This window comes from Anguilla anguilla, chromosome 13 (assembly GCF_013347855.1).
Source record: "Anguilla anguilla isolate fAngAng1 chromosome 13, fAngAng1.pri, whole genome shotgun sequence".
Taxonomy (NCBI): Eukaryota; Metazoa; Chordata; class Actinopteri; order Anguilliformes; family Anguillidae; genus Anguilla; species Anguilla anguilla.
In genome coordinates, this window is record NC_049213.1 from 27,404,244 (window position 1) to 27,420,792 (window position 16,549).

The 16,549-nt window shown below is 39.2% G+C and overlaps 2 protein-coding genes across 4 annotated transcripts; one reads left to right on the forward strand and one right to left on the reverse strand.

Annotated features, from left to right (window-relative positions):
• Nucleotides 1-5: 5 nt before the first annotated feature.
• Nucleotides 6-9,128, reverse strand: uba3 (ubiquitin-like modifier activating enzyme 3). Of its 3 annotated transcripts, XM_035389413.1 has the most exons (18): nucleotides 9,031-9,128; nucleotides 8,874-8,912; nucleotides 7,441-7,561; nucleotides 6,813-6,893; nucleotides 6,123-6,205; nucleotides 5,527-5,607; nucleotides 5,352-5,395; nucleotides 4,481-4,545; nucleotides 4,217-4,372; nucleotides 4,012-4,114; nucleotides 3,555-3,668; nucleotides 2,771-2,824; nucleotides 2,578-2,614; nucleotides 2,409-2,490; nucleotides 2,026-2,126; nucleotides 1,811-1,874; nucleotides 819-873; nucleotides 6-659 (listed from the first exon to the last, which is right to left on the reverse strand). In XM_035389413.1, the coding sequence occupies exons 1-18, from the start codon at nucleotides 9,048-9,050 to the stop codon at nucleotides 574-576; spliced, it is 1,386 nt and encodes a 461-aa protein (XP_035245304.1). In that variant the 5' UTR covers nucleotides 9,051-9,128; the 3' UTR covers nucleotides 6-573. The 3 variants fall into 3 exon arrangements, with proteins under 3 accessions (XP_035245304.1, XP_035245305.1, XP_035245306.1); XM_035389414.1 differs by lacking the exon at nucleotides 8,874-8,912 and having other exon boundaries at nucleotides 9,031-9,120; XM_035389415.1 differs by lacking the exon at nucleotides 9,031-9,128 and having other exon boundaries at nucleotides 8,842-8,907.
• A 376-nt stretch (nucleotides 9,129-9,504) lies between these two features.
• Nucleotides 9,505-16,467, forward strand: arl6ip5a (ADP-ribosylation factor-like 6 interacting protein 5a). Its single transcript, XM_035389057.1, has 3 exons — nucleotides 9,505-9,746; nucleotides 12,984-13,201; nucleotides 14,804-16,467. Exons 1-3 carry the CDS (start codon nucleotides 9,568-9,570, stop codon nucleotides 14,977-14,979), a joined length of 573 nt encoding a protein of 190 aa, XP_035244948.1. The 5' UTR covers nucleotides 9,505-9,567; the 3' UTR covers nucleotides 14,980-16,467.
• Nucleotides 16,468-16,549: the final 82 nt, after the last annotated feature.

The following is a 16,549-nucleotide window of genomic DNA, read 5'->3' on the forward strand; positions in this document are numbered from 1 at the left end:
CAATGTATTGTATACCAAAACATTTTATTCCAGTAAATATTTAATCAACTGGTTTCCATTTTTGCGAAGACAGAGTTGACGGTATTTTAACAGAAAAGACAGTACAGATAATAAATATGAATGATGTTCACATCAACTGACAAATACTTTGAAACATGTCCATCTATTTTGTCAACTCCCATAACTGGACATACTACGTGGTTGCAGTGCACAAAAATATACAGAACTATCACTGCATCTAGGTTAGGTTTACTTTCAAATGAAACATGAACCTGGAAATAGAGGAGTCATTTCACCCAATTTCTTTGCCAACTGTACAGGGATGGTACTTGGGTAAATGTTAAATATTCATAATGGAATATGAACTTAAAATTGATTCCTGGGCATATCAGAGCACAAAACTGAATTTTATTTACACGATTGCATTTAAACATGTTAAAATTGTTTCAAGTTTTACTTACCCAGTAGCTATTTTCACCTTAAAGGCTACATTACACCTGACAGAAATACTTCCTATAGCATTAACTGTATGTATTTGAAGCATTGTTTGGTTGTTCTACTCTGGTTGGCTAATCAGGTGAAATTAAGTTTGAAGAGGACAGTCTGGGGAGTGGTGACATCAGCGACAGCCAGTTCCTGCCCATCAGCCAATCCCAGCTCTGGAAGCACATAAGGAAATATTCACAAAATAAATAAATGCAAATAAACCACAAAATAATTGTAACATATCTGCATATAACTGAGTGTTTTGCAATAGTCACTAAATATAAACCAAAACCATATAAATCAATCAATATCCGCTAAGAATTTCATGTTACCTTTCAGTGTTTTGCAAAGATTTGGCCGTGTTCTTTCTTCAATAGATGCTACAGTCTTAAAAAAAAGAAAACAAACGGTAATTTTTATTTTCCATCCACGCCTTTAATAACTACTGTACTAACCAACCTAAACACACTAAAGGAGGATATATGAGATCATGTAAGATTTTAAAACCTTTTTGTAGCTTGAACTTGGGAGAAATAATAAGCTCAGCAACATCCATTCACAACTACATTACATTAGAGGCATTTAGCAGACGCTCTTATCCAGAGCGACTTACACAATTTTTTACATAGCATTTTACATTGTATCCATTTATACAGCTGGATATATACTGAAGCAAAGTACCTTGCTCAAGGGTACAACGGCAGTGTCCTTACCCAGGAATCGAACCTGCAACCTTTCGGTTACAAGCCCAGTTCCTTACCCACTGTGCTACACTCCGTCCAACTAGCTCTCATTCCCTATGGTCTGGATAGAATAACTGATGTCTGTCCATAGTACAGACTCTGCATCATCCAGGGGGAGGGGGAGACCCCCCTCAGGTCGTTCAGATACCTGCAGTCTTCTAGCACCAGCTGTGTCAGCTGTACAGTCCTCAGTAGGTACAATAAACAATTACTGCATGGTTAAAGCCAGTGGACTGAGAGTGAAATTAAGTGATGGCTGACTGTATGCATTCCTAAGGAAGCATATGTTAGTGCGTGTTTTTGTAGTGATAAGACTGGCATATAATTTTACAGCATCCCATACAGAGAAATAATTAAAAGTGTTTGAAATGTTTTTGGGCAAATGCAGCCAGTACCGAAATGGCCATATTTCGATTCCAAACCATGTCAATGCTCAAATGTTGAGGACCTGAACTGAATTCACCACCTGGGGGGCCAGGCATATCGCTGAAATGCTTGTCATTTCTTAAGAGAAAGAGGGATAAGTACCAGAACTTAAATCAGCAAACACTCTGGCATACCCATAAATCTTACATACACACCTGCAAATACAGTGTTTTATTTTTACCCTCCAGAGTTGCTGTGATAGCAGGAGATTTCATTTGTCTGAAAAGCAAAAAAATATGCCAGAGTTAGCAAACACAGAGGGATGGTCTTGTTCCTCAAAAACAGGACTCCCCCCTAATCGTATTTTCCCTCTGATGACCATTTGAAAGACAACCAAACTCCAGTCGCCATGGTGACAGCAGGCACTCACAGAGAGGCATTCTCAGTCAAGTAGTCCAGCACGTCCTGCAGCTTGGCCGATGGAGAGAACTGCAGTTTCTGAGGTACCTGGCTGCAGGCGGCACAGTCCTCCTGGAGTTAATCACAGACACACTGCTGTAACAAACAAATCCACTTCCTAGTCCCGCGAGAACAAAGGTTTACTTAGCACAAACCGGCAAACACTGGTCATGTTTTAACCATCAAATTGCTGATTTACCATCAATCCTCAGCAGACCAAGGTACACCATATAAATGTCTTGTGAGCATCCGAAAAATTACAACTCACTCCAATCACGCGTAGAAAGACAGCCTTCGTATTTCCTGAAAATATCAAGGTCACCTTAATTCGTGTGATTATTTCTCTGCACCTACCTTTCTCTCTGCCTCAAACGTGTAGGTGTACAGACCGTCGACATCATTGAACACCATATAGTTATTCAGGGGAATGTAGGCACTGCAGAAAGTGAAATAAGAGGTATGAGACAGTGATGGTGCAGAAGTCATCATTCACACAGCTGGGAAACAGAGACTGGAAACTGACCTTGAAGCAATTTTGAATACTTCAGTTGCACATGCCGCTGAAGAGAGGAGAGGAGAGGGGACACCAAATTAGAACGCGGATACGGTTACATCACCACTACTCACCGAAAGAACATGCTGACGAAGAAATGCGCTCATGAATGCAACACATTCACCATGAGGTTGGTGAATGTCGCCCTGTCTGGGTGACATACCTGCAATGACTGCATTCGTAGAGGCCACTGCAGGGATGATCCTCTTCACAACACCTGAAAACCAGTCAATTAAACAAATGCATTCCATGTTGCAATACTGTGTGGCTTTATTTTCAAGAAAATAATGGTGTCTTACAAGCCTATGTGGGCTGAGCATTTTTATGATGCATGACACTGAACAAAAAATAAATATCAATTAATTAATATTTTCAGATGGTGCCATTTTCATACTTATCGTGTTTTCAGCTGAAAAAAAAGAGGCATTTGTAGTACCAGGTATTCAATCTCTGCCATCTTTTGACTTACTAATGATCAAATGATTCCTTATGCATTCAACTTCCAATGTAGCAGTTTTAGGGGTGATTCCATATACTGCAAAATAACTAAACAGGAACTGCCTTCTCACCATCTAGAGCTGAAACATGTTTACTGAAAGTAAACACTCACTGAGTCTGCAAGTGTGAGGCAGTCAATGACTGAGAAAACCTCATTAATGGGCATCCATCCTCCAATAAGAACCCAAAAAGGTATGGGCATCATACATAAAACAATTAGCACAGACAGTAACGCTATTGTTGAATTTATTCATTCTGCTTGTGGCTAATGGTGTACACTAGACTGGGTCGCCAAAAGAGGCAGTTAACAAGTTAACAAAAATTAATTATAATTCTTGTGCTTATTGCGCCAACTCTTATCATCTCATTTTCTAGGTCAATGTTCCCAAGAGGGAAAGTAAAATTGGGGCCCCACAGAACTGTGGTCTGTTCAGGCAGCTCAGACTCACCTTGAGTGAGTCTGTAGGTCACCCCTGTAATGTTAAACTCGGACGCTCGCTCCTGGGACTTTTGAAACACCCACTGGATGTGTTCAGGGTCATCACCATCCAGTGCAACATCATCTGGAGACCAAAAACCATTAAGGCACTTACTACATATTACAACACATTCAGTAATACATTTACTTTACCGTCTGTATACTAAATAACTCAATAACCTAAGGCACGATTTGAACGAAACTTTGTGACTAGTTTCAAGGGTGTTTCTATTAACGTTACTAAAGCAACACACTCCATCTTGTTTCTCAGCAGTTTCTAAAGATAAATCCTCAGCAGGGCTGACTTGCGGTGACACAACACGTTTAGTCAGTCACCCAAGTCTTTACCATAGAGTTGATGAGTGAACAATAGCACAGTCCCACCCACTCTGCACCTAAGACATGTTCAGGTCTGTTTGGGGACGCACCTCCAAAGGGTTTTTCTTTAGGCCACTGGAGTATGCGAACATATTCTACACAGTGCTCTGGCAACCGGGGCATGGAAGCAATGGTACACATTGGGAAATTAATCTGAAAAAAGAAAACGCACCAATCGATCATTCAGTTTAGTGCACTTTCTGAATTTACACTAGAAAATTTAGCTGAGCTCAGACACCCTGGGCACGCACTCACCTGGGGTGGGTAGAGCTCAAGAGTGCACTCGATGCACGCGCTCATGCCAGGGAGAATGACTCGCGCGTTCCCCTTGAAGCCCTCGGTCCCCCCATCGATGAGCGGGATGATGGAGCTGGAGTCCAGGACACCATCTTCGTATATAAGGAGGGACATCTGAGCATGGTGACAACAGGTATGGGTTACTCGTCAGCTCAGACATGAACACGCCCAGCAAAAAGCAGTCAAATCTAAAGACCGTGTGACCCACTGTACGATGCGTACCAACATCCCGTTCATCCATCTCCTGGCCACGATAGAGTCCAACCCACAGACAATAATATGGAACTCTGAGAAATAACACAAAGCACCACAAGGTGAAGTAAAAACAATTACAGATCTTGTGGTGTAACAAAGTAAATGTTTCTAAGCAATGAGTCATATAAACAGTCTGTTTCATTTAGTTACATAATTACGCACACCTTGTGGTACATTTAAGGTTTACCATGACGGAAGCTACTGTAAAACTACACTACTGGTCAAAAGCTTTACTACACCCACGACTTTCAAGCAATCAGACAAAAAAAATTAAATAAACTTTTAGATGAAATAAGCTTTTATTTTACATTTTATAATTATCTAAAACTTAGATTCATCAAAACAGCCACCTTTTGCAGTAATAACTTCTGAGCATATTCATGGCATTTTTGCCTACAATGGCAGGCAGATGGTTCTGTAAGTTCACACAAACACTGCTGTAGACATTCCCACAGATGTGCTACACCTGTGGGTTGCTTCTCCTTGACCTTTATATCCAATTCATCCCAAACCAGCTTGATTTACTTCCCTCGTTAGAAAATGGAAAGAATGTGTTCCCCTATTTTTGTTTTGTTATTGCCAGTTTTTTTTCTTTTTTTTAAGAAATGCCAAAATTTAGGGCTAGAGCTACACCAACATTTAGGTATCTATCCTGTGAAGTAAAAAATATTATTTTTAACTTGACTATTCACTTCTTACCTTGTGCCATTTCATGTTATTTACTGCATAAATTTCACAAAAAATAGTGTACTAAAACTTTTGACCAAGCGTGCAAAAATAAAACTTAGATTGAGGTAATGTTATGAACATGATCGCATTAACCAACATCTGTACTTACGGCGATAAAATGATTCATCAAAATCTTGTATTTTCTTAAAATACCTGACCGTATCGTTAAGGACATAACATTTACTGGCAAGACAGCTGTCAATCGAGCATTTGCAACAAATCACCTCACTCAAGTACAATAAAAATGCAATTCTACAAAACTTAACATCTGTTCAAAAGGATACGGTACCACTTTGCATCCAGGGATACGACTGTTCACAAACTCTGCTGCCACATCTGCCTTTGGCCGCCCCACATCTTTAGGCCTTCAGAAATGTTCAGTAAATTCATGAGCCATAGAAAAGCTGAATAATAATCATCATTTTTCAAAATGTTCTTTCTTTCAATTTTGCTCATCGACAGCAGTTGTACAGACATGCACAAGTGCAGTTTGTCTTTTTTTTAAATTTTTTTAATTTTTTAAATCACTTTCAGTTGTGGCACTGTAATACTATACCTTACAGTATTTACATTCCCACTGATAAGTATACTGGTAAGTATATTCTCATTCCAAACAGCTAATAACAGCAGACTAGATTACCTCACTTCATATCCAAACAAACTGGACTGTCCAAGAGAGCAAGGTCAAGTCATCTAATGAGTTTTCAACAAGGAGTGTCCGAGATAACAGCCTTTGTACTGATAAGATTTAATTGTTAGAAGAATACCTTTTTATAACCCTATGACAAAATATGCATGCATTCCATTCCAGGAAAAAACGTTTCAATGTAAATAGATGTTCAAAAATAAATAAATAAAAACAGAAGTAATGAGTACTGACCTAAATAGAAACTGTCTGTTCAGGTTGGAGACGTCAATGGTGTCCATATCTATGACGTGAATGTGCCGAAAACCTGACAGGGCCTAAGCCACAGGACAGCCACGGGAGGGGAGGAATCAGAGGAAGCGGATTCATTCATTAATATCAAGCCGTGTTGTGCATTCATATGAATGAGCTCAGACTCAGATAACACACTGTGGGGAAAAAAATGAAATTAAACCCTTCCTCTTACAAACAAAGATAAGCTATTCATAAGAAACATATGGTATTTGGCTATGTAAATTTAAGAAATGCAAATAGCAACAAAAAGGGAACAGTGTATGTGTATGGTGTTCAGACTTGTATAAACTAGCACTAAGCAATGTGCGCAAAACAAAACAGTGTCATCCTGAAAGTGCAGAGCAAGGTCATATAGAAAAAGGTGATAGACAGGTTTGACATCCTTAAAAACACACTTTATCGTTATCGTTACAGTAACCAGCGTGATACTGCCGTGCATAACGGTGGCGATGCATTAGATCAGTTTACGCAATAACATGCCTGGTTCCCATTTGTTCTGATACAAATCTAAAAATAAGTAAGCATGACAGTTGGAGGTCAAAGTGAATGACCTCATAGGTTTCCATCAAAAGAAAAGAAAAAGCTATACACAAATTTAGCTTAGAACACAAACAAATAATAAAATCCTACCAGATTTTTGAGGAGTTCACAGCCCAAGCCACCTGCTCCGATAACCAGAATCTTACATGTTTCTAATAAAAACTGAAGTGACTAAAAAAAAAAAAGAAAAAAGAAGTGCACAATTAAAAGGTCACTGCAATGACACTGCAATTAGTGCTAATATTACAATTAAAGAAGTTCAACTGTACAAACTTCTGATTAAAGCTGGAACTAGCAATTTACTCAAAACAACACATTGACAGTGAATTACCTTCTATATAGAGACCTTCTGAAATAAGCTGGAAACAGCTTGCACAATGGAAAATGAATATTAGCTATTTACTGGAAAACACAGGCTACACTTTATATTGTATATCTGTAAAGCCATTTGAGGTTTGGCACTAACAAGGTCTGATAAAAATGAATACAGACCAATAAAATCTGAACATGTATTTAAATATTATTAGCTCTTGTTCTCAGATTTCTATTGTTTTCACTGTGTATACATGATTGACAATGATAACTTATTAATCTTGAACGTGAACATAGGAGTATATTTTCTAAATTGAACATTTTATCACCACTTGCATTATGGTCACCAGTCATCCATTTAACTGTGTCAATGTCAGGAGAAGAAAAATACAATCATGGCTCTCACTTCTGTGCTGGGCTCAAAGTCAGGGTGTGTGAATGGTCCAGGTCTCTCCAGAAACTTCTTGACGTGATTCCAACGCCCATCCCAGTCTCCCGTGACCCCGCTCCCGCCATCTACTGCCATTCTGCACAGAACACATAAACTGAGCTACACATATCAGTCAGAAAATAACTCGGCTCCCCAGACTCTCTCCGAACTAACAACCTCAGAATATTCTCAGTGGCTGGATATTGCATTCAATTTGGCTGTCTGATTTTGCTATTTTTATGAAGTGCAATCAAGTTTGTTTCAAGCTGAACTTCTCAACAGCTGTCAAATTATTATAAGCACAGTACAGCAATCAGCTCCTCCCATATATTAAACTGGGGGGGGGGGGGGGCAGTCGCCTTTTGATTTATTAAATTAAAAGTATGGCGATACTGCTGTTTTTAGATGTATTCCTTCATAACTAAAGTTATGCACCTGTTAAGGTTATTTGTGCATGATGCAAAATATCTGTAACCCCAGACAATAACAAGTGGGAGGGCTGGAAATATTGCATTCATTCATTAATTCATTCGCCTAGAGTTAGTTACATCTGTTATTCTGAGGTGGTCAGTAGCATCAGCTACCAGCACATAAAATTCCATGTGACCGGTGTGCGCTGTGTAGCCCATTTCGTAACATTTCAGATACAAATGCACATACAAGCTCATCATGCTAGCCAGCTAAGGTTAGAAAGAAAATAACATTAACTATAGTTTGATAACACAATTTGGATTCATTCGCATTCATCTCAATGTGCTTGACATAGTAGACTTCAAGCATGTAACGTTAGCTAACGAATTTCGTTAGCCAGCTAGCAAACTACTGCTAAAAACTAGCTACTGTGGAAATTTGGCTGGACGGTGCAGTAGCAGCTAACTAGTTAAAAACTTGGTAGTTACATGTAAATACGAACGCGGGTAGGAGGAAGCTAGACACAGCGTACAACATCGTTAAGAAGCCATGACGTTACAGCCAGCTAGTCTATATTATAACCAGCTAGTGACAACTGGCAAACGTTATTCATAGACCATAGCACAAGGAAGATAGCTAGCTAGCTAGTCAGCCAACCAGCCAGGTGAAACATACGCACAGGTCTAACATTTGATTTAACTAACGTTAAGACGATTAGCTACATAACGCTAACTTAGTTATACCAGATGATCAAGCGAATGCACGGATTTGGACCAATTGTAACCCAAATAGCCAATAAGTTACTTAGCAATGGCAAGGGTTCATTAGGTCGGTAGGTAAATTGGATAGCTTAGGGATAATGCGAATTTCCACATAGTTGATGCCCAAATAGTAGCCAGCTAACTAGCTTGTTAGCTTCGTTAAAATTAGCTAGCTACTCCCTGCGCTATGTAACCTCAATCAAACCTGCTGCCAGTTTCTAGAATTGCATCACTAACTTCTCAGTCAGCTCTTCTATTCTCCTTCTTTTCTTCTCCCTAAAAAGAGAGAATAAAAGAAGGTTCACACATGCTCGGTTTTCAGCAGGTAGTAAATGAGACTGTACGCATTTTGACCAGTTAGCAATTGTATATGCCTCTTGTTCAAGATACTTACGGCTCGACTACATCCGCCATATTTTCATGGTCGTGCGGCTCTTCCCAGAATGCTTCATATTTTCGTAATGAACGATTGGTAAGCCAATCAAAGGCGAGTCTGCTGAGAGTTCGATGAGGAAAGGTTACAATTTAACCTTTCCTACAGCCATTGTATTATAATAATAATAATAATTATTATTATTATTATTATTATTATTATTATTATTATTATTAGTGATGTTAGCTATTATTCTTGGTGTTGTTGTTGCCGTTATTAATGAGGCAATGATGTTGATTAAAAACCATTGCATGTTTTAATGCATGAAATTCTGTTAGTAGTGATTGGCATCAATTAAGTGATATTGCATACGTTGTAAAAATTAAATTTGCTTTATAGTATATTTTGCTCATCATTTGTCCAATATTTAGTATGAAACTCATTATAGGAGTGTATGACTAAGGCTCGTTTGGGATATCGCGAGAAAGTGGAACTGAACGCGTTTGTACGCGGTGCAGTGCTTGCTGATCTGTCAGGAGCTGCGAGCTAGCTGGAGCTATGGCAAAGGTGGAAATTGCACCACTGAGACCCTGGGATGATTTCTTCCCTGGAACCGATCGGTTCGCCAAACCAGATTTTTCCGATTTGGTCAAATGGAATAACAGGGTTGTCAGTAATCTGTTATATTATCAGACAAATTATTTGGCGATGGCAATCGTTGTGTTTATGATTGTGGGGTAAGTAGCTATATGCAGCTAGTGCTACTTTTTAACTCGGGCCTCTGCTGTGTTTTATGTTGCGTTACATTCTTTTTTCTTTTCTTGTTTTTCAATTTATTTATTTTACTTCGTTTTTCTTGGTTATTGTTTTATTTATTTTTTTGACCTTACACTGCAAATGTTCCGCTCCGCCTCGCAAGTGCTCGTAGCCTACTTTACTGGTAGTTGCGCACACTTGCAGTTACACCGTAGCCTAACCTACGTGGCATTCACAAGAAAACCATTTAACACAGTATTGCGTATTCGCTGTTTTAATGTAATGTTCACGCACTCTCGGTTAGTTTAGAATTCGTACAGGAAACCAAGTAGGAAATGACTGTCACAGACGCTCACGTTAGAACGGTTACAGAAACGCAGACATTGCAATTGAACCTGACTGTTGTGTTGAACAGTGAATATGCAAGATTACTGTTGCATGTTATTTCATATGCTACAGTTCAGCTTTAAAAAAAACGTGTCGGCTATATCTTCTCATCCTATTTGTGTATGGTTCATCCCTGACACAATGCTGTATTAACTCGATTTTAGTGACGGAAGCAAACATGCGCTTCAGAGCAGTCTTGGTTTGGTGGAGCGTTGACACAATAATGACAATACTTGGAGAACCACACAAAATCTCTCAGTTTTATGTGAACTTGACGATGCAGATCTGGAGCCCTTGTATGCGAATATGTTAGGCCTACATTACGCATACAGCCTACAGCGTGTATGCTAAAAGACGTTTGCAATCAGAATGGCAAGTAACAAAGAGATCCGTACAAAAACATATTTTGAAGTCTGCTAAACATAAGACAACCAATAGCTGTATTTTTTCATAAAGTTCAATGATATGCTTGGAGTTCTTTATTCATGTTTTATACAATGCAATAGTTGTAAAAAAAAATCAGGACATCCGTTGAATGATTGATTTTTATTTGCTTGTAGTGAAAAGTGAGACAGGAGGAAAGATTAATCTGCGCCTGTGGACTTAAATCGGGGGGAAATGCTGTAGTGTAGTTAAAATGACTTGGTCTGTGTGGTTCACTCTGTGGTGAGCTGTGCCATTTCTTTACAGTCTGCAAATCTGAAGTAATTCTCTAAAAATAGTCAGTTCTGGCCACTTGACCATGATGACACACGGTTGCTATGGGCCATGGAGCCTGCGAGCCCATCCCAATTATATCAGCTGCTGCAGGAGATTAAACAGATACAGTCTCACTCCAGAGGCACAGCAGGTGCAGTTACAGACCAGTCCTATGCTGTAGAATGTCAGGAATAGTTTGGAACAATCTCATTTGGGACATACAGTGTGGTCTGTAAGTATTTGGGGAGTGACATCCATTTACATCCATATTGGGTGATCAGTGTAGGAATTACAGCCCTTTTTCTACATTGCCCCCCCCCCCCCCAAAGTTTATCAAAAGTAACTGGACACATTAATGCTATCTTAAATCAACTCATCATATTTAGCACGTGGTTGCAAATCCTTTGTATTAGGTCACTGCCTGAAGTCTGCGAGCCATAGACATCACCAAACACTGGGTAGCGTCCCTGGTGATGCTCTGCCAGGCCTGTACTGCAGCCATCATCAGTTTGCGTTTCAGGGGTATGCCTGCAGTCTTGTGTTCAGCTGAGCCACGTGTTCAGTTGGATTCAGGTCGGGTGATTGGCTTGGCCAGACAAGAACATTCCACTTTTTGCTCCTGAAAAACTCCTTTGTTGCTTTAGCAGTATGTTTGGGCCCGTTGTCCTGCTGCAAAGTGAAGCACGGTCCAAGTTTTGGGACATTTGGTTGGATCTGAGCAGATATTTCTATGGACTCCAGAATTCATCCTGCTGCCGTCAGCAGTCACATCAGTGAAGAAAAGTGAGCCAGTTCCAGTGGCAGCCATACATGCCCATGCCATAACACTAACTCCACCATGTTTCACAGATTAGAGGGGGGGGGGGGGGGGGGGGGGGGGGGGGGGCTTTGGATCATGAGCAGTTCCTTTCTTTCTCCACAGTTTCCCCTTTCCATCAACCTTTGTACAGGTTAATACTTATCTCATCTGTTCAGAAGACTTTGTTCCAAAACTCTACAGTTTATTATGTCACTATCCAGAATACCTTTGGACTTGGACATCTGTGGGAATATAATTTGACTGCACATTCAACCCTGAATTATCCCTATGGTGATATGAAATTCATAGTGAGGCTTAGTGGTTTATCTTTGTATTCTCCTTTTTTCCTTGTTCTCCTCATTTGTAAAGCCCAGTCATCTTTTTGTACCCTTCCCATTGCTGCAATATCCACCATCAGTTGAGGACAGCATTCAGCCAGCTGATACTTCTCTTCAATCTGCTCATTACCACCTGTTCCCCTCCTAAAGGTTCTGGAGTACTGTTCTACATGGGGCTGCCTTGGCATTCCTAAGCAGCTGGTTCAGGCAGACTGCAGTCACTCATTTGACCAAAGGAGAAGATAAGGCAGTGAATATAGTGCCTATTGAACCCTTCCCTCCCTGGACAACATTATGGGCAGTTATATGTCTCACTGCGGGGCTGTTGACCACAGCCGGTGCTGGCTTAGTCAGGATTAAGTCCAAAGTGTGGGATTTATAAATGCACTGAATCCTTGGATGACGGAATGTGAAAATATCTATTTGTATAAAAGTTTGATTGTGTGCAGTTATTTATTTATGTGTGCAGTTATTTATTAAAATAAAATAAAAATTGTGGACTAAAGTGGAATTTTCCACTCTTCGTGTCATGTAAGCATTGCATTTGCTCCTTGTTGTAAAACGGGTCAGAAGATTGAAGTATGCATTCACAGGAGGTGACCAGTAGGTGGTGCTAAGTAACTGAGACAAGAAACAGTTTAATTTTTTAGTTTATTGTAATTACATAATTGTATGCTTGGATATAATAAATAGTTTTAACATTTTCTTTCTTTTTGTTTGTTAGTTTTGGAGTGAGCTTAAACGTATAAGCCCTTTCGAGTTTCTAAGGTCACCTTCACATCTACTTCATAATTTAAACTTCCATACAGTTGTTTTGTCTTATGTATTGTAACACTGTTGTTTGTTTGTTTTTAATGTTTGCAAATAAATTAACTAAACTAGACACTAATTAATTCAAATCTGTATATGATTTGCAGAACATTAAAAAATACAAGCCAAGCCCTCACTCTCTGTTATAATGTTTCTGTGGGGCTGTTTGGTGTGTTTCCTTGCAGGTTTCTGAACCCTCTGGGCATGATTTTGGGTGGGGCAGTCGTCTCCCTTGTGTTCATTGGCTCGGTATGGGGTGCGGAGAACAAGGTTATGATCAAGAACTTCAAGAAGAAAAATCCCACGCTGTTCGTCCTGGCTGTTATGGGCGCAAGCTACTTCCTCATGTCCCTCTTTGGAGGGGTCATGGTCTTCATCTTCGGAATCACTTTCCCACTGCTCTGTAAGTTCTATTAGTTTTAGTCATTTAACTTTCTCAATTTTCACATCATGTCTCCCAACCTTCCACATAAGAATATGTCCACGTTCGGTCAGTGTTAGGGTCCATTTCACTGGTTGTCTCTCTAGTGGAGTACAACAAGCACATTGGCTGGGATTAAATTAAAGTCCATTACTTTGACTACCAATTAAAAGCAAGATTTTTGTTCACAAGCACAGTTTGGTGGCTTCAGCTAAAACTAACTTGCCAAAATCATTTTGCAAAGAGAAGAAGTGCCGTGCTTGCATTTGCTTGTAAATCAGCCGTTGATTGTATGCAGGCCACTGGCTTTAAACACAGCAGATATATTATAGGGCCAATTTATGAAGGTGATTTATGAGAGATGATCTTTTCGGGAATGGATGATTTAAATGGGAGGGTTACAGGTTTGAAACCGTTTCGTGGCACTGATGTTGAATCCTTGAGCATGAAATTTAATAAGACCTGTATCACTGAATGCTGAGCTAATGTGTCTTTTATTTTACTATTTCAGATAGGGCTTATTTGTCAGCTGTTAGCCATGTAGCTTGTCCAGGATAAGTGGATCTTCTGGGTGAATACTTAATGGAATAATACCATGTGTGATTCATCTAAAGGGGTGGCTGCAATAAACAGCAGACTTTAGCACCCAGGCAGGGAAATGAAATGATAGTGTGCCGGAAAAGGAGGTCATGCCATACAGCTCCTCCCCTGTGAGTTATACTAATCCTATTGACTTGTGTTGCCTGGTTGCTATGGCGTCAGACCTGAAATACATGAGCAGATTGGCATATGTCATACAACTTGCAGATGGAGCCCCACTAGCTAATTAAAAACAGGACATTGTCAGTGCCTCTGTACTGTCTATCTTAAGACAAAGCTGGAATATTTTGTGGTGTGTTCCTTGTCACATGATCAGTCGTAAATTTGTATCAAGTTATTCAGGATTCTCGCAGTTGAAAGGCATCTGACCTATGTTGCCAGCTCACCAGGGCACCCCGCCTTCTAAAAGTGGCTTTTTGTGGATGGAATTTGAAGGCTGGAGGCTTTCTAGAGGTTATCCATTTTGTGGCAGTCTGATGAATAAAAATGGCTGTAAAATCTAAAATTTGGTGGCACAGTTGGAAAATTGGCAACACTGCATTAGTTTGTAAGGTATTGATCCAAACCTTTCTAAAAATTGTATTGAAATATATATTGAAAGGTATCTTCTTGACTGCAAGTGGTAATGACATTATGTGAACATTAGTAATTTGAAATAAATTAAACAAATAATTAAACTGAAATAAGTTTTCTTTGCATGAATATTATCAACTAATGTGGAAATATACTGGACAAAAAAGCACATGTTCAAGCTGATTGCAAAATTACCAATAGTAAGATACACTGGAATGTTCAATTATGCAGGTATGAACTAACACATGTAGGAAGGTGTAATGATTATTACGTCTTTAACACAAATGCAGATTATTTCATTTTTGTTTTGTGTTGATCTTATATATTCCATTTATTATATCAAAAAGATAACCCTTTATATAATCTTTCTAATGATTTAATATATGCATTATAATATAATTCTTTTGTCAGTGGTCTGTGCACATGCTTCCACACGGCTGCGCAACTTGAAGAACAAGTTGGAGAACAAGATTGAGGGGGTGGGGCTGAAGAAGACGCCCATGGGCATCATCATGGAGGCGCTGGGCCAGCAGGAAGAGAACTTCAACAAGATCCAGGACTTCCTGGAGAGCAAGATCAAGGAGTGAAGAGGAGCGGGACGGCCACTTTCCCGCGTCGTCCCTGCTCATAGGCAGCGGGAGAGCGAGCCGTCACTTATCTATAGGCCCCGCCCCATTCTCTGATCCTTTGGTGTTCTGCAGGCTGTCAAGTGGCGCCTTATTCTCCTGTTTATTTCCCCCGTTTGTATGTAAACAACACCTGTATATTGCACATTAGTTGTGTCCTGCTGTCAGGAGCAGACAGGAAGACATGTCTGCCTATCGCAGTGTCACTCTGGTGAAGGACATGAAATTCATTGTTAAAGCTAGCCGTGCAACTTTTCAGCATTCGGCAGTTTGCTTCCGCTGCTTTCTCACATTTATAATATGTGTGTTGCTTGGAAAGTAATGCTTATGTTTATAGACATGCAATTTCACATTTTGGAAAGAGACCATGATTTAGGACTTGAAGAGATCATTTAATTAAGATTGCCTGGATTAAAAAAAGAATGTTACTCTATTACAGCATGCCTAAAACATTCGTTGTAATGGTCGAATTGCATATATTTATTAAAAAAATATCTAGAATTATAGGTGTATTTATTGAATATTTTTGGAGAAATGCAGTGAGTTTCTTGTGCTACCTCAGAATGATCATCTTGGTGTATGTATTCCACTGTGGTCAGCATTTAAGTAGTCTCAAAAAGTATTGTCTCAAAACTTAAGCAAACCTTGGTGGTGGTTCACTGATAGATTAATTTGAATAATGACAGGTTGCAACACCTTTGTTTTTTGCACTCGAAAAAAAAACATCCAAACGTCCTTTATGCAATCATGGCTATGCAAGGGGTAAACTGACAAAATGATTCAGACTGGGTGTTTTTTTTTCCCTTTTTTTAATGTAAACTGTCTTTATTATGTGTTGTTTTGGAATGTTGGAGGCAGTGAAAATGCCACTGTAAATGAAATAATTTGAGTGCATTACAAATTCTCTACCGATTTAGCAGTACCAATCAAGCTTTAAAATTGTTTGTTCAGTCCTTTTGTGTATTGGTGGAAATTGTAGGGTAATGCTTACGCAGAATTTGTAAAGTTTAAATAAAGAAACACTTAGGCTTGGACTGTATGGCACAAGAACCTTTAAGTTGACCTCCAGAGTGAATGAATGTAAAATCTTGCTTTTTTAACACCAGTAGCAAAGTGCACAGAATTGCACCCCATTTTTCAATTTTAATACTATATTAACAAAACTCTTTATTCAAACATATGGACGCCATATCTTGGCAGAGTACATTAATGGTATTTCCATATTTGACGTAATCCAAATTCATGGATGGGATTTTTTAAATGAATTGTATTGCAATGAATCCAACTGAAATGTCTCTGCCAAGAAGGTTCTGAAGGAAGCAATACTCCGTGTCAATGACCTTGTTTTATACAGTATGCTTTACTTATCTTCAATACATGAAAGGGTAGTTTATACCACAAAGGTAGTTTCATTACTCCATGCTAATAAAGAGTAGGATCCAAACAATGTATTTGTGTCCTTTCCTATTTATAACTTTTAAAAGCTGAAATATGTAGTTTTTCAAAATTAACATGGTTTTTGAAAAATTAT